The 23,503-nt window shown below is 47.5% G+C and overlaps 1 protein-coding gene across 4 annotated transcripts in view; it reads left to right on the top strand.

Moving 5' to 3' along the window:
* Positions 1-21,349, top strand: part of ILDR2 (immunoglobulin like domain containing receptor 2) — a 51,328-nt gene extending 29,979 nt beyond the window's left edge. For 3 of the 4 annotated variants that reach the window (XM_074998089.1, XM_074998072.1, XM_074998064.1), the window contains 6 exons: positions 1,724-1,870; positions 2,651-2,827; positions 14,853-14,969; positions 17,791-18,001; positions 18,734-19,406; positions 20,528-21,349. In XM_074998089.1, coding sequence (XP_074854190.1) covers positions 1,724-1,870; positions 2,651-2,827; positions 14,853-14,969; positions 17,791-18,001; positions 18,734-19,406; positions 20,528-20,563 — 1,361 coding nt within the window. In that variant the 3' untranslated portion in view covers positions 20,564-21,349. The remainder of the gene's footprint in view (positions 1-1,723; positions 1,871-2,650; positions 2,828-14,852; positions 14,970-17,790; positions 18,002-18,733; positions 19,407-20,527) is intronic. The other variant, XM_074998081.1, reaches the window with a different exon arrangement.
* The last annotated feature ends 2,154 nt before the right edge of the window (positions 21,350-23,503 follow it).

The following is a 23,503-nucleotide window of genomic DNA, read 5'->3' as shown; positions in this document are numbered from 1 at the left end:
CCAGCGGGGGTTTTGCCCCGCTGGATGGCAGCGACCTTTCCCTGGGCCTCTGCACCCACCACTTCCCTCTGGTACCTTGTGGCTGGTGTCAGTTGGCTCTACTCTGTTCTGTTCTGTTCTCTCAAAACTCCAGCCTCCTTCTCTCTGGGCATCACTCTGTCCCTCCTGCTACCTGGGGAAAGCCTTTTATAGGGAGCCTGGGGGCCTTAACTGTTTGCAGGTGCTTGATTGCAGCCTGTTGCTAGCTGACTCCTGACAAGCCCCAGCTGCAGGACTGCACCCTCTGGGAACTTAGGAGGGGAACAAAAAGGAGTTCATCCAGCACCCAAAATGTTCCCTCTCCATCAGGCACTTGTCAGTTGCAGCCTCTGATCTGCCACAACAGGCATGTTTTCTTTATGGACTGGTTGTGAAGCACTGAAGACAATTGCGATTGTTTGCTTGTGTTGTGTGATATTGTTTCTTTTTCTAGGCTGAATGAATGTCACTTCTTTATAAAGAGAAAAACTACCTGGGCCTTTACGTTTCTAAGGGCAGGTCTAAACTAGACCTGAAAGTCAGTCCTAGATGTGTAATTCCAGTTATGGCAATTGTGTAGCTGGAATCAACATATCTAGGATCAACTTATCTGGCCTTCCTCATGGAGGGAGGTCGACAGGAGAAGCTCCCATTGACCTACGTTACTCCTCACGATAATGACGATTGCAGGGGTCAATTGCTGAGCCCCTCTAGCTTGATGTTGTGCATTCCCAGTGGGCGTGTGAAATCGAATCCCAGAGGATAGACCCTGACCGGGTCAGTCTCTCGGTCAGCACAGCTGTAGCCTTAGAGAGGGATGGAGAAGTGATATTAAGGAGTGCTAGCACATTTCCAGTCTTTTCTGGGCCACATGGAGCTCTCCTGAGGCATCAGTGTTAGAAAAATGTGGCTGCTGTCAGATTTCCTGGCTGGCTGCAGCGCTGAATCTAACGTTCTCCAAGTACATTCACAAGAATAATTGTGTGCGTGGGCCTAGTAGTGAAGGAGCAGGCAGAGCCTTGTTTGGCTCATTTACCAGGCTATTTATAGTGTGTTTTCTGGCACCATTTGCATAATTAAAACTAGCATGCTGGGGCAGAGCACGCACCAACAGGGCGCAAACACAGCTGGAGAAAGCAAATGTCGTGTAACATGTTTTATGATGTTCCTCTAGCACTGCCTGTTCTCTCAGAAGGGGGATTCTCCTACAGGGACAGAGCTGAGCTAGTGACTCCATCTTGTTCACTCCTCAGCACTTCCTCTGTCCAGCACAGTGAGAGGGAACCTGTTTCCCTGACTCCACCACCCTCTGTCTCTGAGATGTGACTGCAGGACCTGTGGAGGTATATCTAAGCTAGCTTTGAGCTAGTTAGCTTGAATAATAACAGCAGAGACGCGTGCCAGCCCAGGCTAGCCACTAGAGTACCGATCAGTGTCCTGGTTGGGCTTCTACAGCCAAGCTGCTACAGCTTCAGTGAGGCTGTTTTTCAAGGTCACTAGACAACCATCTAGCCCGTTAAATCTACCTCTGCTTGCAGTGTATAGAGTAGGAGGGACCTGTTGTCTCCTTACTTCTCAACAGAAGAGATCCTGCTCCTTCTGTTAGCTCACATGCCTGTTCTCTCTTTACCCTGCCTGCTGGAATCATGGCTGTTGCCTTTCACAGTTTGTTCTGTCTTTTAACATGTTCTGATTTGGTTTCCAGAGTGGGTGTTTGTGGGCCTGGTGATCCTTGGGGCTTTCCTGTTTTTTCTGCTGGTTGGGATCTGCTGGTGCCAGTGTTGCCCACATAGCTGCTGCTGCTACGTCCGCTGCCCCTGCTGTCCAGATTCCTGCTGCTGTCCACGGGCATGTGAGTGATCACCTCAAGCAGTGACCGCAGTGTGAGGACTCCTCCCACGTCCCTTTTGCTGTGTGTCAGAATGCGAGGGAAGTCTGTTCATGTCCTCCCCCATGCTGAAGGCCTCACTTGACTAGATAGTTCCTGTTACTAAGAATGAAGCACCCAACCTATAGTTTAATGGTTGAATGCTCTGAGTTAATCAAAAATGCAATTTCTAGAGGTCTCCTGCCAATGAGGTGCTGGCAACTGTGCCTGCTCCTCTTCTCTTCCTTTCCACATCCCAAAGCTGCAGTCCTGTCAGCAGTGTTTGTTAAAAAGTGTTGTGGCTGCAGAGCCTAGAATGTTCTAGTGTGTGACTTTCCCACGTGGCAAAGCAGCCGCCTACTAGAGTGAATCAGAACATCTGCAACAAGGCCAGGTTCCATTTCAGTCCCAAACCTCTTGCCAGGTTTGCTGAGGCTCATGAGCTTTTTAAATAATGTTGCCTCTTGGGAGTCCCATTCTGGTCTTCACGATGACCTGCTACAAACCCAAACAAGAAACTGGGTGGAGCCTGGATTTATGTGCCAAGTGCTTTCCGCTACCCAGGCTTTTGAGGGCCTTTGGCAGAGAAAAAGCTGCTGCTTATGATTGTTGGAACTCTTTTTCAACTCAGAGACATCCACTGGCTCTTGAGTTCCACACCTCCTTTTGGGCAATCTCCAACATCTGAAGCTGGAGCAACAGCAGGAGGAGCACATTGGATGGGAAGGACTGGCCCTTCATTGCTAATTATTGCTCTCTTTTCAGTGTATGAAGCAGGCAAGGCTGCAAAAGCTGGATATCCATCTGCTGTCAACTCCATCCCGGGTCCTTATTACATCCCCACTGTTCCTGTAGCTGGCGGGCCATCTCCTGCTGTGCTGATGGAGAAGTCGCATCCCCCTCCTCTAGCGCCAAGTGACTCCGGTGGAGGAAACCAAAATGGTAATCTGCACCCTGTCTCTCCTGCCAGTTGGTCAGACCATTCTAGAAGGGAGTGGGGTTGGCTGGAGAAGGAAAGTTAGCTCCATGGAGAAAATGGTGTGATCTATGCACAGGACAGAGCCAGAATGTTAATCATGAGTTTTAATTATTTTAATCAAGACCCTTTTACCTCAGCTTCCCCATATGCAAAATGGGGATATTAATGATCTTCCATAGCAGGGAGCTCTACGTCTGGCTAGGAACTCTCCCTGTGGCTGGACACAGACACACATAGAGCTTGTCCCTTGCCCCAGCACATCAGAACCTGGGCTCAGTCAGCCACTGCTTCCTGCATGACATGGGGAGAGTGCTGTGACAGGCACTCTGACATAGCCAGGCCATACCCCTGTGGACTTTAAAGATGAGGCACTTGCCTTTGAAATTAGATCTAGGATTGGACTGATAGCAATATTTTTACAATATCTGTGTGATGTGTCTTCCCCACCTGCTTCAGCTACCACTGAGAAACAGCCTCTGCTGGGGAGGAACATCGGGCACACTTAGCAGGATACAACCACATCACAGAGCAATTTAGGGGTGAGAAGTGGGGAAGAGCACTATTGCCCATAGGAAACTGCATGGGGAATGCGGGGGGAGAAAGAATGGAATCATTAGTTATCAAAATTCAATTTCATGACACTGAGAAGGCAATTAGAGAACTCAAGCAAGGAATCAGCCTTTTGAAATAATCTTCCTCCACTCTTTTCAGCATATTCACTTTTTTTTTTTTTTTGAACTACCAAAAAGTTCATATGAAGCAGGAAGTGCGCCAACCAAGTGTGGCCCCATGGACAATCAAGGTGCTAAAGGAGCACTCATGGAAGACATGGTCCCTCACCCAAAGCTCTTAAGCAGAGTAATCAGTCACATGCATAAGAGGGAAGGTGCCCTCATGGGTCAGTAACTGGTTAAAAGATGGGAAGCAAATGGTAGGAATAAGTTTTCATATTGGAGAAAGGCAGATAGTAAGGTTCTGCAATTATCTGTACTGGGAACAGTGCTGTTAAACATATTTATAAATGGTCTGCAAAAAGGTGCAGTCAGGTGGCATGATTTTCAGATCATACAGAACCGCTCAAACTAGCTAAGTCCAAAAGCTACAAAGGGGCCTACAAAATTAGGTGACTCAGCAACAAAATGGCAGATGAAATTCAGTGCTGATAAATGCATTGTAATGGATATTGGAAAATATAATCCCAACTATACAATTTAACTGATATCATTGAAGAAAGAGATCTTGGTGCCCTCCCAGGTAGTGTTTTGAAAACATCTGCTAACAAGCTAACAAGATGTTAGGAACCATTAGGGAAGGGATAGATAATAAGACAGAAAATACCATAAATCCATGGTACGGCCACACTAAATACAGCATGCAGTTAGGTCACCCCACTTTTAAAGAGAACTAGAAAAATGCAAAGAAGAAATAAAAATGAATAGGAGTTTAGGACAGCTGACGTACAAAGATTTAAATGACTGTGAATGATCACTTTAAAAAAAAAGACAAGCAAGAGGGAGGGGAGAATGATACTACTATTACTTAAACCTTGTACTCCATGTGGAGCCTAGGTCATCTACAAGTCTCCTCCACTTCACTCTGTCTTGGGACAAAACTTCTAGCTGGCTCCAGCAGTACCCCCGTTGTTGTCCATCAACCTCAGTAGACCTTCCGCATGGTGTCTGAGGTCTTCCGCTTTCGCATTTTCCTTGGGGGTTCCCTGTGAGAGTTGGCCAGAATATGCCAAATGATGGTTTTTTGAGAGTGTGGCCTAGCCATCTCCACTTTCTTCTCTTGATTTCAGTGTCAATTTGTTCTTGTCCTGCTCTATTCCAAAGCTCCTCATTTGTAACAAAATCTTGCCATTTGATGTGAACGATGTACCTCAGGCATCTGCTTATAAATGTCTGTAACTTGTGATTTAAAGACTTTTTAGAACACCAGGTTTCGTTTCCATACAAACGCACACTCTTCACATTTGTGCTGAAGATCTGCAGTTTCATCTTCACAGATATTAGTTGTGAACTTCATATGGGATGAGAGTCTTCAATGCAGCTATAGCTTTCCCTATCCTGGTATTGATATCCTCCTCTGTTCCTTCATCTATACCCATAATACTACCCAAGTAGGTGAATTGCTCCACCCAGTGTGATGGTGGTGGTGTTGGACTGATTGACCTCATTGTCTTACTCTTTCCCTTGTTAATGCACAGTGCAGTCATCAAGGCAGTTTTGTCTAGCGTTGTGACTTTTTCTTTCCTGCTTTCATGTTGGTGTGAAAGGACGGTGACACTGTCAGGAAAATCAGTGTCCTCTAGCTGTTTGAAAAGTGTCCACTGAATGCATCGTTGATGGCCATCTATTGTCCTGTTCATAATCCAGTCCATTGTGGTCAAGAACAGGAAAGGTGACAATAGTCACCCTTGTTGCACTCTTGACAATAATCTGAAGGATTCTGTCAAGACACCATCATGAACAAATTGTCTCTTTCAATGCTGTCAAAGGCTTTTTCAAAGTCTATGACAGTTATGTACAGTGGGGAGTTCAACTTGAGCGATTGTCTTATCATCACGCTGAGAGTTGCTATTTGGTCAGTACAGGATCTCTTGCTTCAGAATCCGGCCTGTTCTTCCCTGAGCCGTCTATCAATTTCTGTCTTCATTCTCTCCAACAGAATACTATTGAACGCTTTTCCTGGGATAGACAGTAACGTGATGCCCCTCCAATTCTTCCATTCCTTCAGGTTGCCTATCAGGAAGCTTGATAAGGTAGCCATGTTTCCAGTCTTGTGGGATCTCTTCAGCGTCCCAAATGTTCCCAGATAGATTATACATCATGTTGACTGATGTCTCATTACCTGCCTTGATTGCTTCTGCGGGGATGTTGCCTGGCCCAGGTACTTTTCCACTTTTCAGATGGGCAATGGCTTTTCTGATTTCTTCTTTTGTAGGTCTGATGCTGTTAATTTGCAGCAGTACATTTTCAGGTGGTAACTCAGGAGGTTCCACGTGGACAGAGCTGTTCAGTAGCTATTCAAAGTGTTCCTTCCTTCTGCTGAGCTGCTCACTTGTGTTTGTTAGCGCACACCCCTCCTTACCCTTTACTGGCTGATCCACTGTACGCCATGACCTAGCTAGCTTCCGTGTGATGTTATAGAGCTCTTTCAGGTTTCTCTGTCCTGCAGCTTGTTTGGCTTGTTATGCAAGGTTTTCCACAAAGTTCTTCGTGTCCCGTTTTACAGCCTTTTAAACTTCTTTGTTGGTTTCTGAATACAGTCTCTGAGTTTCCACCTGGGCTGCTCTTGCTTTGCTGTTGTTGACTGCTGCTTTTCTGTCCTTTGCTCCTTCACTTTTCTCAGAGTTCCTGTGGTGATCCATACTTTGTGATGCCTTGTCTGATTTCCCAATGTTTTATTGCAGGTTTCTTTCCAGGCTGTTTTGATGTGTTCTCAAATTTGTTCCATGATAGCATCTTTCAGGAAGAGGTTTGACAGAAGTGCATATCTGTGGGACAGCTCCACTTGGAAAACGTCTCATCTCTAAATCCTCCAGCTGCTTTGTGCTGAATCTCAGTCTTGACTTGGTCACTTTTGTGGTGTACCTTCTGAGCTTGAACCTGAGTTTCACTATGACCAAATGGTGATCTGAACCTACATCTGCTCCTCTTTTAGTGTGGACGTCATGCATCGATCTTCTGAAAGAACTGCTGATATAGATATGATCAATCTGGTTTTCTGACTGGTGGTTCAGTGAAACCCAGGTGACCTTATGGATCCTTTTTTGTGGAGAAACACCTATCACCAATCCACTGATGGAACAAAAGTCACTGAAGCGCTCTACATTTTCATTCATGTTGCCTAGGCCTTCTTTTCCCAGGGTCTGTTCTCTGCCTGTGTTTGTGCTTCCAATTTTCACATTGAAGTCGCCCATCAAACTCAACATATACTTCTTTGCTTTCTGGTTGGCAACACTTTGTAGTTTCTCATAGAAGTTTGTTTTACATTCCTCGGCTGCTTCATTGGTTAGTGCATAACACTGCACAATTAGTACTTTTCACACTTTGGTGAAGAATCTGGCTGTGATGATCTGTGATGATATTGCTGTCCATTCCATTAAAGCACCAGATGTCTCTCTGGATAACCGAAAGCCCACATCTTGTGTGTGTGGTGCACCCTCTTCTTCATGTTCTGAGTAGATGAGGGTTTCACCTGTTGCCAGGTGTAGCTGCCCAGATTGTGTTCATCTTGTCTCACACAAGCCAAAACTGCAAGCTTCTATTATTTCATCTCCGCTGCTATCTGTGCTGTCTTCCCCGCTTGATACATGGTCTGAACATTCCACTTACCAAACTGGGTGGTTGTCCTGGGTGAGAGAAGAGTCGTCTGTGGGGCAGCTTCCTTTTGGCTTTCCCTGCGGCTGTCCTTGCCGTGCTTCATACTCAATTCAAGCAGATTGTCAGCCCCTCTAAAGACTTGTGTAGCAGTAGGTTTCTTTGTAGATGCCTCTGTAACTTTTTGTTTGTTTTTTTTTTACCAATAGGGTTGTTAACCATAAGCCAACCCCTTTTACCTTGGAGAGCGGTGATCCAAATTTGTGTGGTCTCTACATTTTGACCTGTCCTGATTGGGTGACCATTCACGGAGCCGAAGCTCCCACTGGCATAGCTCTCCAGGTCCTTGAGACACACAAGCCATCTCACCTGAGCAAGGAATGGACCACAAGGTGGGGCAGGGTGGGTATGGGGGTGGAGGAATGATAGAAGTCTACGAAATCAAGAATGATGTGGAGAGAGTGAGTATGAAAGTGTTAGTGACCCCTGCACATAATACAAGAATCAGGAATCACACAATGAAATTAGTGGCGGGCTTAAAACAAACCTAAGGAAGTGCTTTTTCACACAATCCACAGTAAATGCCTGAAACTTTTTGACGGGGGATGTACTAAAGGCCAAAGTTATAACTAGGTTCCAAAAAGAGCTAGATAAGTTCATGGAGGGTTGATAGCCAAGATGATCGGGGGCACACAGCCCATGCTTTGGGTGTCCTTATGTCTCTGACTGATAGAGTTGAGACAGGATGATATGGGCTGATCACGGGATAATTTTTCTTTTCTGTTCATTCTGCCTGAAGCATCCGGCACTGGCCATTGTCAAAAGACAGGATTCTAGGGTAGATGAACCATAGGTCAGGCCCATTCTTTGGTTCAGCTTCAACAATCTATGTATTTCTACTTTCCTCCACTGAAATCACAATTCATGGGCATTTGCAATGGGCATAATGTGTGTTCATGGACATAATGAATCGGCAAACTAGTGAGCTTGTAGAACACACTTCCATTGTCAGTGAAAAGGTCTGGAACACAATGTTTAGAAACAGGAAGTAAATCAGCCAATGCCCCAAAGCAGAAACACATCTAATGCAAAAATCATCTTCACAACATGTTTTCTTTCTGTAAAATGTCACTGCCTGTCGAAAGCAGCATTGGCCATAGGCTGTGGACTAAGGAACATCGTGGAATTATTGAACACCTTCTCTCAGAAAAATCAATGCCTGCTTTCAAAAATGTCGCTGCATGTCCCTGTGTCAGAGCACCTGGTTTCAGGTTTTGTTTCAGGCTCTTCAAAAGAATTAGGGAGATGCTGCTTGAGATCCAAGCTCATTACTACAATACTAGTATAAATTAAATTTTTGTGACTTGGGTACAGTTTAAATCTGAAAGAAAAGGCTCTTTACTTGTCAAGACCCCAGTTTATATAGACTTTGCAGTTCTATACTAATAAAAAGACAGTGTAGGATCTTAAGAAGTTTTATTATATTTTATTTTTATACCCCAGTGACAGTCTAGGACCCCATTATGCTAAGTGCTGTACAAACACAGGTCAAAAAGACAGTCTGTGTCCCAGCTTAGATAGTTTAAAAAATAATCAAGTGATCCCTGCAACATTAGTTAATAAGATTATTCCCATTTTATAGATGAGAAAGCTGAGGCCCAGAGAGTTTAAGTGACTTATCCAGGATCACACAGTGAGCCAGTGACAAAGCTAGGACTAGATCCAAGGTCAGGATCCCCAGCTTACCATTCTGAATAGGGGGAATAAAGCCCTAAGCTCAAGACAGGCAAGTAAAGGCAACAGGCAAGTAAAGGCAAGTAAAGTAACAGGCAAGTAAAGACTAGATTTTCAGTTGTTTAGTTTGCATTTTTAATTTTTAAGACAATATGTCCATTTTAAACAGTGTTGTTAGGGGCAAGGCTCTAGTATGGGTTTCCAGACCAATCTGGTCAAGGATTTTTCTGTCCAAGAGGTGTATTACAGATCTCATAGATTGGGAAGTGACTGGGACAGGGGTGGGCAGATGGGCAGCAATCATTTCACTTGAGAGCACTGTTCTCAGCAAAATCAATCTCACTCCATTCTGGCAAGGGAGACGCTGAAAGATCTTTATTAACACAATCTAAACTTGCACCTAACAGGGTTCTTCTTCCAGTGTAAACATGGTCTTAAATGGATCATAAAAGCAGTGCTCTTAAAGGACAGAATTCACATGTAAGAATGCAATAGTGGTTCATAAGGTAGGAACAGTGTTGCTTTTTTTTTTTTTATACAAAAAAAGGGTGCCAGAACTCCCTGCAGTCCCAAACAGCCCCCAAGCTAAAGCACCGATAGTCCCCAACCACGCCGCCACATTCCTAGGCTTAACCCCCTCACGGCCCCACACTGAACCCCCAGGCTTAACCCTCTGCAGTCCTAAACTGCCCCCAGGCTTAACCCCCTCCCAGCTCCAAACTGCCCCCGCTTCCCCATGGCTTAACTCCCTATTATTCCCCAGGCTTAACTCCCTGCAGCCCTAAACTGCCCCCCAGGCTTAACCCCCTCACAGCCCCAAACCAACCCCCTGCCCCATGGCTTAACCCCCTTGCAGGCCCAAACTGCCCTCAGGCTTAACTCCCTCACAGGCCTGTACTGCCCTATCCTCCCCCAGGCTTAACCCCCCCCAGAGCCCTAAACTTCCCCACTTGCCCTCAAGCTTAACCCCCTTGAAGCCCCAAACCACACCCCTGCCCCCCCAGGCTTTACCCCTCACATGCCCAAACTGCCCCGCAACCCAGGATTCACTTGCTTATTCAGGAGCTCCACGTGGTGCTGGTCACTGTCTCTTCTTCACTATGGCTGCATGGCTTCCCCAAACTCTCTGACTCCCACCACATACAGCATGGCAGGGGCAGCTCCCAGCGCCTTGCCATGTTGAAAGAGTAGGACTTAATTTAATTGGTTTAATGGCTGGATCCCTGCTCTTAGCCATTAAACCAATTAAATCGAGTACTACTCTTTCAGTGTGGCAGGCAGGGAGCCAGAGGAGTAAGTGGCAGCAGCAGCGGGAGCCACAAATGGCTCCTTAAATAGTCGCATGCGGCTGGCAGCCACTCAACTGGCTTCCAGAATGCTGGTGCCAGGAAAAATAGTGCCAGAACTCCATTCTGGTGTGTTCCACAGAAAAAAAGCCCTGGGTAGTACTACAATGGGGAAGGGATCTGTTCCCACTGGTTTGGCGTGTGACCTTGGACAAGTTATTTAACTTCTCCGTGCCTTAGTTTTTCTGTCTTTAAAACAGGAATAAAAATGTGAAAATGGCACTGAAAACCTTCTGCTGAGGAGCGCAAGTGTGACGTACTAGTGTTTTAGGACCACACAGAGGCATAAGAAAAAGGTGCAGTAAGTGGAGCACTTTGCATTGTTATAATGAATTTGGACAAGTCAAACCCCAGGAACCAGGCTTCATCTGCAAGGGAGCACATTTTCCCTGCACGTCCCATGATTGTCTTAACCGACATAATGCCACTATTAATTTCAGGAGCTCTTCCAGAGTTAGCCAGGAATTTAGTTTTCCTTTTTGCTTGCAATAGGAAGCCGAGCATGAAGTTTATTACACCTAACTAATCCCCTGTCAGTTCCATGAGCTATATATATTACCCAAATAAATATCTGGCACAACCTCAAAATGAACAAAGTCATTGTCATTTCATGGTTGTTCCGTGGCCTATGTAAAACAAGGTGTGGAGGGGCAGGAAGTCATCTTATCCACAGGGCAAACCAGAGCGGTCACCCAGGTCCTGCGCTTTTGGGGGCCCCCTGTTTCGCCCCCCCCCCGCTGTCCTATGGTCAGCAGGGTGGGAGATGACCTATGGCAGGGCACAGCAGTGGGCGGTAGCAGCAGTAGGGGGTCGCCTCCCCTCGCCCTGACCCCTGCACTAATCACACAGGCAGGGCAAGCAGCAGCCTGCTCTGCCACACCAAGCCCTCCCATCCTGCTAACCCCCACTTCTCCGCAGCAGCGTGAAGAGGCCACTGCCACCTGCTCAGTGGGCCAGGAGGTGTGGTACAACAGAGCACAACAGGCTGCTGCTCCCACTGCCTGTGTCGTGAATGGGGGGTGGGGGAGGGGATCCCTGGCTGCTGCTGCACCCTGCCTGAGGTAATTCCTGGCCTGGGTGATTGGGGAGGGGTTAAGGGAGTAGGGTGGAGCCAGAGAGGAATCAGGCCTGTGGCACGTGAGGGGGCAGGTTACCCTGGTCCCTTTGCCTGGGGCACTGGAGGGGGTTGCCCCAGCCCCTGCCCCTTCCTTGGGATGGCCCTGATATGGGGCATTGTCATGTTGTCTGGAGTGGCTCTGCCTCAGGGCAGACACCCCAGACTGGTGGTATATTTTGTCATTACCAAGCCAGTAACAAATGCAAACTCCTGGATTACTGTAACAGTCTTTAGAGGGAGTCACGGACTTCCCAGCCTGTCTTGCCACCCAGGCAAACTGCACCTACTGATGCAGGGCACTTACGCCAAATATCACACCATACTCAAGTTGCTTCAGTCCCATGAGACCAATCATTTACATCAGGTCAGTCAGTATGCTAGATCCTACACCAAGGACGACACCTGTAGCGAATCCTCAAAAGACTTATTAACAAGACCAAAAGGAACAAGAGAAGAACAAGAAGTCCTATGGCACCTTATAGACTAACAGAGATTTTGGACCTTAAAGCTTTTGTGGGCAAAGACCCGCTTCATCAGATGCATGAGTGGAACATGAGAGTTACTTATAGGTTAAGGCCAGCAAACTTATACGTGCCCATGTGTTACCAGCTCTAGCCCAAGAGTGACAGAGTTGTAGTGCTCTGGGCCTAACTGACGTTGTTCAGAACAGACAACAGACAGACAGACAACCCCTTGGGATGTCTGGCTGTAGTTTACAGTCTCTGGACGTTAGCTAACATATACAGTTCCTTCTTGTCAGGGACTTTTATTCCCTTCTCTTCCTCTCCCTTCCTGCCCCCCACCCGCGCTCCGGAGTCCAGGGCTGCTGGTACACTGCCATTCTCCCCTCAGAGGTGCCATGGTAATGAGGCAATTCGAAGCAGACTAATGAGGCGCTAACATTCATATTCAGGGCTCATTAGCATAATAGAAGCTGCGCTAACAGACTTTGAATTGCAGATTGACAGTGAAGATGGGGGCAGCTTTTAAATAAGTGCCCCACTTCAACATTCCCTTACTCCCACAGAACTAGAATGTCATAGTGTAGCAGCAGCCCAGAATGATTAGATGAGAGAGACAGAGTGTATGCCCATGTAAAAGTAGTTATCTCTATGGTCCTTCTGTTGGGCAGCAGATAAGTGCTCCTGTGGCAAACTAGCATTTTGCACTTGATAACATTTTTCTGAAGGCTCTGGGCTTTATGTTTCAGAGCAAACACTTCTAAAGTTACAGAGAAGACATAAATATTACCAGGGCTGCCAAAGGGAGGTAGCCCTAGGCAACTAAAAAGAACCTAGGGCTCCCAACCACCACTGCTGTCACAGAAGCTGGGAGCTCCCTGCCACATGTAAACAAATATGAGTGCCACAATTACAAAGCATAATGGAGAAACTAAATTTTTGACTTCCATCAGCTGAGCTGTTTAAAAGCATTTTGTAGGCAGCCAAATGGCAAACGCTTTTCTGATGGGATCTCAGTATGTCTCAGTATGGCTAAATGTCATTACTCAGAACACATATGCAAGGTCCTGCTTTAATAGGGTTATTTACCCTACAGATGCACAATAACAATATACCATAAAGAGCTTTTACCCCAACAGTACTTCACAAACTAATTATGGGAACTGATTGATTTACCCACAGGTGAAATGCAGCCATTTTTGGAGTGGAGCACAGTGGTACTGCACAACAATTTAAGACAGAAGGTGACTCAGGACTTGTCTGCATGGCATATTACTATGCGACAAGCCAGAATATAATCTGCAGTGCATCATCTTGCCCCACAGTAATTCACCACCTGGATATGACAACAGCACTGTGGAAATCTTCACGCCAAGCTGCACAGCATGACTTTCCCATGCTGTAGCCATATCCATATGGCAAGTTACTGCATGACAAGGTTGTGAGCTGAGGATTCACAATCTGGCTTATTGCACAGGAACATCTTATATGGATGGGCACTTACAGTCCAGCCAGTGCACATCATTGCAACATAACATAGTATTTATATATTAGTAACTACCATTATCAGGATGTGGAATAAAACTGAGAGAATCTGCCAGCATAAAGCACCAGCCAATGTTACTGAAAACCACAGTATAAGCTGAGTGTGCAAGCAATGTCTGGTGTGTGCTCAAATATAAGCAGGCATAGTAGATCCATACAAAATGGACTGGTAGGATCCAAGTTCTAGATGATCAAGGTTCCCAACTTGATTTTTCTTCTTGTTCCCTGAGCCCTTTTCACCCAGTAGGTGAGTTTGAGTGTCAGATTGCTATTCGCATTTTGCAGCCAGATCAGTCTGGAAATAGCATGAGACTGAGACCTTTGCTTAACCCTCTCTGGGAAACACTTTCATTTCTTCAAAGACCTGAATGCTATAATTCTCTGTTTACAGAGTACGGGCCGTATTGGGATAGGGTCTTATGTGAATGTGTGGGGTAGGGGGACAAAAGGCACAAAGAGCCTTCCATACCATGTGCCCTATGCAGGAGCCCCTCATAATTACAGTCCTTGTGGCTCCAGGCACATAGCAGGGAGAAAACACAAGTATGGACCTCTTCTGGCACACAGGCGGGGAAGGATGCTGTGTGCCTCAAAGGGGTATAGCACTCCCCCTACCGGTAAGATAACTTACTAGTCATGACTGAGCCCTATATTTTGTGTAAAATATGGTATGTAAAGGATACTGCAGCCTGCGGTTTTACAGGTGCCCAGCAGAACAGATAGGATCTGTTTTAAGATTCTGCCATTGGCTCACCAACAAATTCAATATAAATGTCAGAATTCCATTATTTACCTTTAAGGCACTTAAAGGCCTGAAGACATTTAATGTGTTTCTCTCTGTATCCCCTGGAACATGTGATACTCCGTGGAATACACCGGCCCAAATACCACCATGTCCAAGCAGTGCTCAGGTGGAGTAGGGAAGTGGGGGAGTGCAGCTTCCTGATTCCCAGTCACCTGGCCTCAGTGCAAGGTAGTGCTACCTAAGAGCTTATGCCATTGGCATTTCTGCGAGTAGAGGGTCTGGCGTAACAGGACGCCAGCCTGCCACGTCCCCTCCCACCTTATTGCTGGCCTACCAAATTGTTTTTCAAAGGGTCCAAAATAGTGGGTGTTCTCCTGAGGCTGAGGAGAGTGTTACTCTATCCTCTTCAAGTCCTTGGATGGAGTAGATTCACCCTCTGCCAGTGACAGTGTATTTTGTTGCTGTTGCACAGTGGTTTCTTCCAAAACCATTTTACTAATGCTGTAAACTTTATAAACAATGTAGGTCTTCAACCTCATACCACATTGCTCTTGAATTTCTCCTGAAGCAAAAACACAGTACCTGAGCCACATGCTTTGGGAGCTGTGGGACATCTGCCTGAGGAGGTGGGCTCACCTAGCTACAGGAAATCACGTATACCACAAGTCACTTCCTGGTTTCAAAGTGCTGTCCTCTGTATGTTTTCTTCTCCTAGCAGTCCGCAAGGGCTACAGAATCCAGGCCGACAAGGAGAGAGACTCCATGAAGGTGTTGTACTACGTCGAGAAAGAACTGGCTCAGTTTGACCCAGCCAGGAGGATGCGTGAGCGATGTGAGGAACACTCTTTGTATGATCCTTCCTAGAGAGGCCTGGGGTAGACGACTTCTTCCAGGCCTAGGATTCTATGATTAGTAGTCTATAAATTCATAGTGAAGGTCCCACAAAGAAACTGATCTTGGACTCTGTGGCCTAGCTGTTCAAGAATGTACGATGCCTAGAGTTAGGTTCAGAACATAAATAGGCACCAAAATATGTGGCATGATTTTCATAAGTGCTGCTAATCTACCAGCTCTCATTTAAATCAGTGGAAGCTGTTGGCTGTTGAATGCTTTTGAAAAATCAGCCCTCTTTATGTAGGAGCCTAAATAAGGAGTTACAACCCTAACTTTTGACACCATGTAAAATGTAGGTCCACATTCCAGCCTTCTGTGTTATATAGCTCTGGTATTAACTGGAAATGTGGGTATATGACATTTATAACTATCTGACAGTGTGGCATCTGTATATATTCAGGAGGAAATATGGGTCTGCAATAAGTCTCTTACAGTGTATTTTATGGATATAGAGGCCCCATGTACTTTGGGGGATGGAGAGGTAATTTGCACTGGGCTACCTCAGCAAAATGGTGGATCTGAGACAATACAGTTGTTTCTTGCATTTATCAGGAGAAGAGTTATCAGAGGTTCTAGCTGTCAATTTGTGAGTGGTTACAGAGAAGGGAGGTTTATGCCACTGGGCAGTATAGGTCAAGTCAGAGTCAGCTGGTAGATTAGTATTTGCAGTCTAATAGGTGGGGAGTAGAGTTCAGATAGGCAGTGTGGAAGAGGTATCATGGCATGGCTGTATTCCGATCAGGTGTGAAGGGACTGGTACAGGACAGAGGCTCATGAATCCAGATTATTTGTGGAACTTTGATTCTACATTTCCAAACTTTAGCCTTAGTTTGTTATTAAGGAATGGCGGACTCAGGTTCCTAGTGATGATCTCTCCAAGTCAGGGCTGAGGCACATGAGGTAGAGGGACGGTGTGTGCGCATAAGAGGTTGCAGTGCTGCTCTGCACGCTCTGCCTGTTCCGTGGAGGCCCACAAATGTGAGGGAGGGACAAAGGGAGCAACTGCTTCAGGACCGGGCAATTCAAAGGGTCCGGAGCACACTGCAACAGTAGTAGGAGCCGCTGGCTCTTTAAATCACCACCAAAGCACTGCACAGCGCACTCTGGGCGACTCTAAGGAGTGGGACGGCCTGCAGAGGGAGAGGTGCAGCATGGTGTGTTCCAGACAGCACTGAGAGCTGGACACCCCGGCCCCACCTCTTCTACCCCAGGTCTCCCCTTCTGGGAACCCAGAGCTGCCCCTGTGCCTTGTCCAGGGGCCCAGCAAGTCTGTCATACTCCCAGAAGATAGCCTGTGGGACTGGCAAACATCAAGGCAGAATTCCTCTGAATGGTCTCCATTGACTTCCAGAACATCTTCTTGAAGTGGTGAGTGCTAAGCAGGGTTTTGACCGGTGTTCCCTGTAAGCTGAGCACTTGAGTGGCCACCCAGAAGAAATTCAGATCCCACCCAGTTGGTGAGCAGAGTGTCCATAGCCAGCCACAGCCAGTGGCATGAGTTTCTATTGGTGGTGCACATCCATGCATGCCTTGGTGCACATCACAATATTTATTCCACCCATGGGTGGAAAAAAATAAAGGGAACACTGGTTTTGACCTTAAAACCTGCACCTTTCCTGTTTTGTTTTCCATTTCTCTGGGTTGAGCAGAAGGTGATGTATGGCGATATACCTATCTCATAGAAGTGGAAGGGACCTTCAGAGGTCATCAAGTCCAGTACCCTGCCCTCACAGCAGGACCTATCACCATCCCTCAGGGATTTTTTTTTTTTAACTATTTGCCCTGGTTCCCGAAATGGTCCCCTCAAGGGCTGAGCTTGCAACCCTGGGTTTAGGGGACCAAGGCTCAAACCACTGAGCTATCCCTCCCCCTTGCACCTCAAGGCCCTTTCATTATTTTGTTGGGCTCTACCCATCAATTCAGGGTTCACACAGGCTTGTGCCAGCATACTTACAAAGAAATGCTTACAGAGAGCTCATAACAAACAAATGAATAGACCTAAAAATGATGCCTGGTGAAGACAATAGGTGAGGTCTAATGCCTGATGTAGCCTGGTCACTGACTTATCCAACCCAACGATATGAAGGGTCTTGACATTCCGATGTGATGGATCAAGACACTGGCTCAAAAAAACCCAAACTTTTTGGCCTTTATCATTAGTTTGTGCATCCAGTAGGTCCAAAGAGTAAGTACCTGTATAGAGATGCTTTTAGATCCTGGCAGTCACAGACGCATAAGCTCCCTAAATCTATGACGATGAAGGTTTAGGGAATGGCATTAATCACAGCTCTGTACCGATTAGGAGAAACTAACAAAGAAATTACACGTAGCTCAGAAACAGTCATCACAGAACACATTGCCATTTACACCCACCAGATCTACTATAAAAAGACTCTCTTCAGATTGGAACGTCTGGAATCCAGATGCCATTGTGTTTGACGGTGTTGTGATTGACAGCCATTCAGCAGACAAGAAATGGCGGGGAGAGTGCAAATTATTTTTGAGGGGGCTGATTTATAAGGCTGAAATTGGACAAGGCTGCATGCCAGGGGCATTCTCCAAAGCTGTTGGGGGTTGAGATCCAAAATTCCCAGCATTCTGCAATGGGGGGGGCCCAGGCCAGTATTCTGAGAATGGGTGTGGATTCTTAATAGTAGGGGGCTTGGCTTCTGTCTGAATGTATCAGAACTACTCCCATCATGGTCTCACTCTTAAACACATCTCTTCAGTGTTTGCTTCTCTTGCTTGTGTCCTGGCAGACAACAACACCATCTCTGAACTCAGCTCCCTGCATGAGGACATGAATTTCCGTCAGCCTTACCGGCAGGTGCGAAGAAAACCTCTCCCTCCTTCGGGGGACCTGGATGGTGATGCGGAGTACTGGACGGGGGTGGTCAGCACAGGTGGTGGTGCATCAAGGACACAGACAGTTTCTGATTACAGGGAGGAGAGGGACAGCTTTAGGCACAGGTGAGTACTGTGCTCAGAGACAGCTGCATCTGGCCAGGGAACAGTGAAAGAAGAAGCTCTGCCCACTACTTTCCTGCTCATCTGTTCCCAGCTGGCAGAAAAGAGGGATACAGAATGGGGGAAGATGGAACTGGGCCTTCCTTGGAAAATATGGAATTGATCCAATGCCTTAGCCCATTAGCTCAGGCAAAGCAAGAGCCCTCGCCCATTCCATAGCCGATAACACTTACAGTAAAATATTTGATAGTTATTGATAAGGCCAAGAGACCAACACCACTCCCCTGTGTTGAGTGGGACTCCTGGAAATTGCACCCCAGTCTCTTTGATGCACGAAGAGATACAATGCACTTTGGCAGGAAGCACTGTCTTGCTCTGTGCCGTAGGGTCTGCAGAGCTGCCCAAGGGAATGGCTTAGTGTGCACTGATCCATACCTTCATCCCCTGGGAATCTGACCCTAGCATCGCCAGGGGGCAGGGCAGCACAGCATCTAGGAGGTGCAGCACCTTAAAGACAAAAGCACGGTTTCCTCTCCACAGATAGTGTATTGGAAGAGTGAACATTGTTCACTCAGAGCTTACGGGTGGCTCTTGCAGGTTAGTTCTTGGTTTTCCCTTGAGGGACTGTGTGTGTCAAAAGGCTATGGTGCTAGAGGATAGACCATGATTCCTCCTTCCAGCTCCAGTGGGGGCCACACACTGCATCTCATGATTCTGCCTTCCTCTCTCCTGCAGCCAGCAGAGATCAAAATCAGAAATGCTGTCGAGGAAGAACTTCTCTGTGGGCGTGCCAGCCGTCTCCATGGATGAACTGGCAGCCTTCGCAGAGTCCTACAGCCAGCGCAGCCGCCGGACAGATGGTAGTCAGGAGCCCCGGCGTTTTGAGAGGTCGGAGTCGCGAGGGGGACGCAGTGTGGTAGGGCAGCACCAGGACAGCTCCTCAGAGGAGTACTATGGCAAGCGCAGGGGGAACCGTGAGCCACTGACAGACTCAGATCGGGGCTGGTCATACAGCCCGCCCAGGAGAAGAGCCCATGAGGAGAAGCACCTGCCCAGGCTGGTGAGCCGAACACCTGGAGGGAGTCAGAAGTATGACCACTCCTACCACAGCAGCATTGTAGACAGGAAGTCCCGGAGCCATGAGGAGAGCGGCGAACGCAGTGAGACGCCCTCGAAGCTCAGCTCGCAGCCCAGCCAGCGAGGGGGAACGTATTATGCCTGGTCACCACCGTCCACCTACAAATCAGGGCAGCAGCAGCAGCAGACGCCACCAAAGCAGGAGGAAGGAGAGGACACCCTGCCTCCATACAGTGAGAGGGAGTTAAGCCGAGGCCCTTCGTACAGGACCAGGGATCAGGCTTACCTGAGTGCCTCAGAGAAGAAGAGGAAAAAGGAGTCCAAGAAAACAGTGAGGCTGCGTGTAGCATGCCTGATCCAAAGGGGAGGAGTGGGGAACACCAGGCAGGGGATGTTATCTGGAGTGTATGGGATCGCCAGGCAAGAGAAGGTGTCTAGGGTCTCAGTGGAGGAACCCCATGCAAGGGATAGAGTGGGGGTGGTCTTACCAAAGGTAGTACAGTAGATGTAGTGATCCTGAGGGTGAGGCTGCTGTGGGGACTTTTAGGGGATGGAGATGAGGAGAGATGAGCACTGTCATCTTTGCACTTCACAAATCATCCTGAAGTGGGTAGGGCATGAAGGGGAGGTCATCTGGGATACAGCAATCAGGGAAGAGTGTGTGAGGAGAGGGACTGTATTTGGAACTAGGGGGAATCAGATGAAGTGGGGGAGAGAGGAGGTTGGGGCATAGGAGGATCAGGATGGAGCAAGGGGAAGAGGAGGTTATCGAGGTCAGGGGGACCATTATGGGGATGAGACACTGGGGGCTTAGAAGTCCTGGGGCACCTTATAGACTAACAGATATTTTGCTCCAAACTATCTGTTAGTCTATAAGGTGCTACAGGACTTCTTCTTGCTTTTGAAGATACAGACTAACTCAGCTACCTCTCTGATATGGGGGCTTAGAGGAATCACAGGCCATATCCATGGCAGCCATGCTAGATGAGGGGTGGGGAATCCATTTTGTGGGCTGGAAAGCATTTAATGGCAATAGCGTGTGTAATAGCTCTGAGAGGAATAGTTTTGTGTCAATGTGGTGACGAACTTCTCTGGGTCTGTGTGAATGCATGTGCCAAATCCACATCTCAGATTGGTTAGCAGGGAGGGGCGAACTGCTTCTGTCTATTTTGTGGAGGTTGCTGAATCTGTGCAAAGGAGATCAGGGTGTTGAATGTGTCCCCATGCCCACTCAGTGAGTTGCACCCCTCAGCTTGGGTAGTGTGGTCAGTACTCTCTGAGTTTAGTGTGGAGGTGAAGGCTGCCCCTTTGCCTGTGGCAGCGGGTGCATTCAGCACACACTGGTGGAGCTCACGCGGTTAATTCTGTTTTGTGGGTCCCCCCTTCCCCCCCAAGCTGTCTCTCTCTTTGTTCCCTGTGTGATTTTTACATTTCTTCTTCTCTCTCCCTCAGAACGATTTCCCGACCAGGATGTCCCTTGTGGTTTGATGTTGTCACAGAAGAGACGTGTTGATGGGTTGGAGACCATGAGGTTGCCACGAGGCTGAGATACAGAGCCATGAGCAAACAGGCCGCAATGAACCTTTGCAGGCACCAGCCATGGACATTCTCTTTCAACTGTCTGTTTATTGTGGGCTGGGAGGCCATCTGTAGAGGCAGACTGCAACGAACAGCTCTCATCCCATTTGCTGTGGGAGAGTCTTCCAGGAAAATCAATGATAGATAGGGCTCTCTTTGGAACTCTGTCCCACATTACAAGGCAGCTGTCACCATGTTTCTTGTCCCTGAAAGAAGGGCTGGCTTCTTGCCTCTCACCCCAGAATGAATATTAGGAGAGACCGATCTCCATCCTGTTTGTTCCCATTCTTTCCTATGTCCTAGACTTGGAAGGGAAGTGTCTTCATGCCTCTCACATTCAGAGCCTTAGGAGGTGGAGACTGCTTCTCACACTCACCACACTGAGATGTCTCCATGCTCCAGCTCTCTTGCATGCTGGAAGGAGGTTTCTTTCCAAGAACTGCAGGTTTCCTCAAGATGGCAAGAGCCCTGTCTCCTCAGAGTTCTGAGAGAAAATCTCTGACAAGTTACTAATAAGCGTGGCTCTATGCTTAAGGGCTCAGCAGGGCGAGAAACAAGCGTGGGTTGGTTTGTTTGATATTTTTAGTCCTGTTCATTCAGTGATGGGAACTGCAAGTGAGATTTTATGTACTGTTTTAACAGTGGATCTAAGTAGATTTTATTGTAATGAAAACATAAAATGGTCTTCTCACTGTTGTTTGTCCTGATATATGTGTGTTTCCTATATTGAGCTTCAGATGGGTAATCTCAGATGGGTATCACAAACACAGCTGTAACTCATCACTGTTCTGCTTGTAGTGTCTTCAGACTGCTCTGGAGGGTGGGCTCTTTGTTTTAAAGAAACAAGAAGGAAAAAATCATGGTGTGAGAGAGAAGCCATGGCTCTTCCTTCTTCAAGGATGGCCTGAATCCTTTCTGCTTACCAGGACAGCCAATAGAGCAATAGAAACAGAAGCAATAATGCCTTGGCTGAAACACATGCTGAAGAATCACCTCATTCCAGATACTTCCAGGTCGCCCACTTCTAACTTAACGTGATTTTGTGGCTAATGTTGCAGGAACAGCTGAATTTAGAAGTGCGTGCTTCACACCATCTGGAAGCATGACATTTCTGCTTTTAAAGGATATAATACTGTTATTTCTCACTCTAATTAAATTTCTAGCTGCTAAAATCATGTTGGAATGCATGCAGACGGAAAAAGATAAGATGGTGATCAGCACATGGTTTTAACTTCAACTTGCCAGAGCTAGAAATTAATGAGCGCCGTATAGCAGTGGGATGGCTCTCAGTCCCCTGTGACCTACAGCCTTTCTTTCTATCCCAACAGTTAGTAAAAGACCTGGCTTGACATCTGTTGCTATGTGCTTACTCTAGCAACTCTATTTTGGGTGCTGGCACAGGACTGGCTCTTGGAGCAATATGATTCTCTGTCCCTCTTAACGTAGCTGCAGTGCCCCATGACCATTACAAACTCTCCCTGTGTTTGCATAGAACTTGGCACTTTCTTTGCCTTATAATTACTCAGCATCCTATTTCTGTTCCAGACTTTCTGCTCCAAGGAGCTGATATTGCTGCCACTTTGAGTCATAGTAGGACAGAGGTGACCAACGAGTTAGGAACTGAGAGCCATGGATAGAGTGCAAACAGCCATGTGAATAGATTGCAAAGAATGAGGTATTATATATTTTATCTATTTATCTAGATGTATGTTATAGATAGGTAGACAGATAGATATGGTTCAATTCCCTTCCCCCTCCTGCTCCCCCAGAGCCAGGCACTCCCAGTCCCCTGCTCAGGCTCAATGCTGGCAACTCACTGGAGCTACTGCTGCCATGCGTTTCTCCCACCCAGTGCTGGGCTGTACGTGCAGATTGGTGGACGGCACTCCTGGCACGCGGCTCCAAACAGGCGCCGCATTTAATTGCGCAAAGAGCTGCATGTGGCTTGAAAGCCATGGGTTGGCCACCCCTGTAGTAGGAGATGGGTTGAATCTCCTTCCCTAGTGGTCTCCTAAGTCCCAGCTTGCCAAAGCCGTGGCTGGGATGATTTAATCAGGATTGGGCCTGCTTTGAACTCCAGGGAGATCTCTTCCAACCAGGATTCTTTCGGGGTGGGGTGTAATGGGCCATTTGTCACAGGAAGGGTCCATTCCCATTCTCCTTTACCGCTCCAGTGAGCGTATCGTTGTAAATCCAGTCTTGCTATCTTGGTGAGGGAGAGTCAGAGAGAGGAGCCCATGAGTGCACACCATCCGCCTGGGTTTGTTCTGTATTATCGTGAGACAGTGAAAAGAAATGTAACTCACATGCTGCTCTTCGTTAACGGAGGGTCCCAGAAAGTCCCACTACCTGATCCTCCCAAAGCCATGCCTATTAAATAAGAGCTAAGAGGTTGAAGGAACTCACCCCACTGTGTCCTTTCCACCTGGCAACCAACAAGCCCAGAGAGCATTATAGGTCCACGGTGTCCAATACACCTTCTATTTGCCACATGTGGACATCGCGGTGTGGCGAATGGAGCTCCTTCCGCCCACCCTTGCGTGTACCCCACGCCTTCGTGGGGAAAACGCTTGGTGGTGGCAGCTCTGGCCCGGCCCGGCTGGTGCAGCTGCAGCTCTGGCCTGAAGCAGCTAGCGCCACAACAGCTGTGGGCCCAGTGCGGTCTCCAGCCACAGCACCAGCCGTAGGCCTGGTGTGGTCTCCTGGCACAGAGCTCCGTGGTTCCAGTGTGGCGGTGGCAGCTCTGGTGAGTTGCTGGCAGTTGAGGGCAGTGCCTGACTCTGTGGGAGCGGTGGTGGGCGCGTGGCTGTGGCGATCGTGAAATTCCTATTGGAGAGCACTGTTATAGGT

The sequence above is a fragment of the Carettochelys insculpta genome, chromosome 1, assembly GCF_033958435.1.
Source record: "Carettochelys insculpta isolate YL-2023 chromosome 1, ASM3395843v1, whole genome shotgun sequence".
Taxonomy (NCBI): domain Eukaryota; kingdom Metazoa; phylum Chordata; order Testudines; family Carettochelyidae; genus Carettochelys; species Carettochelys insculpta.
Note: the sequence above shows the minus strand (reverse complement) of the source record. Positions and strands in the feature narration are given on the sequence as shown.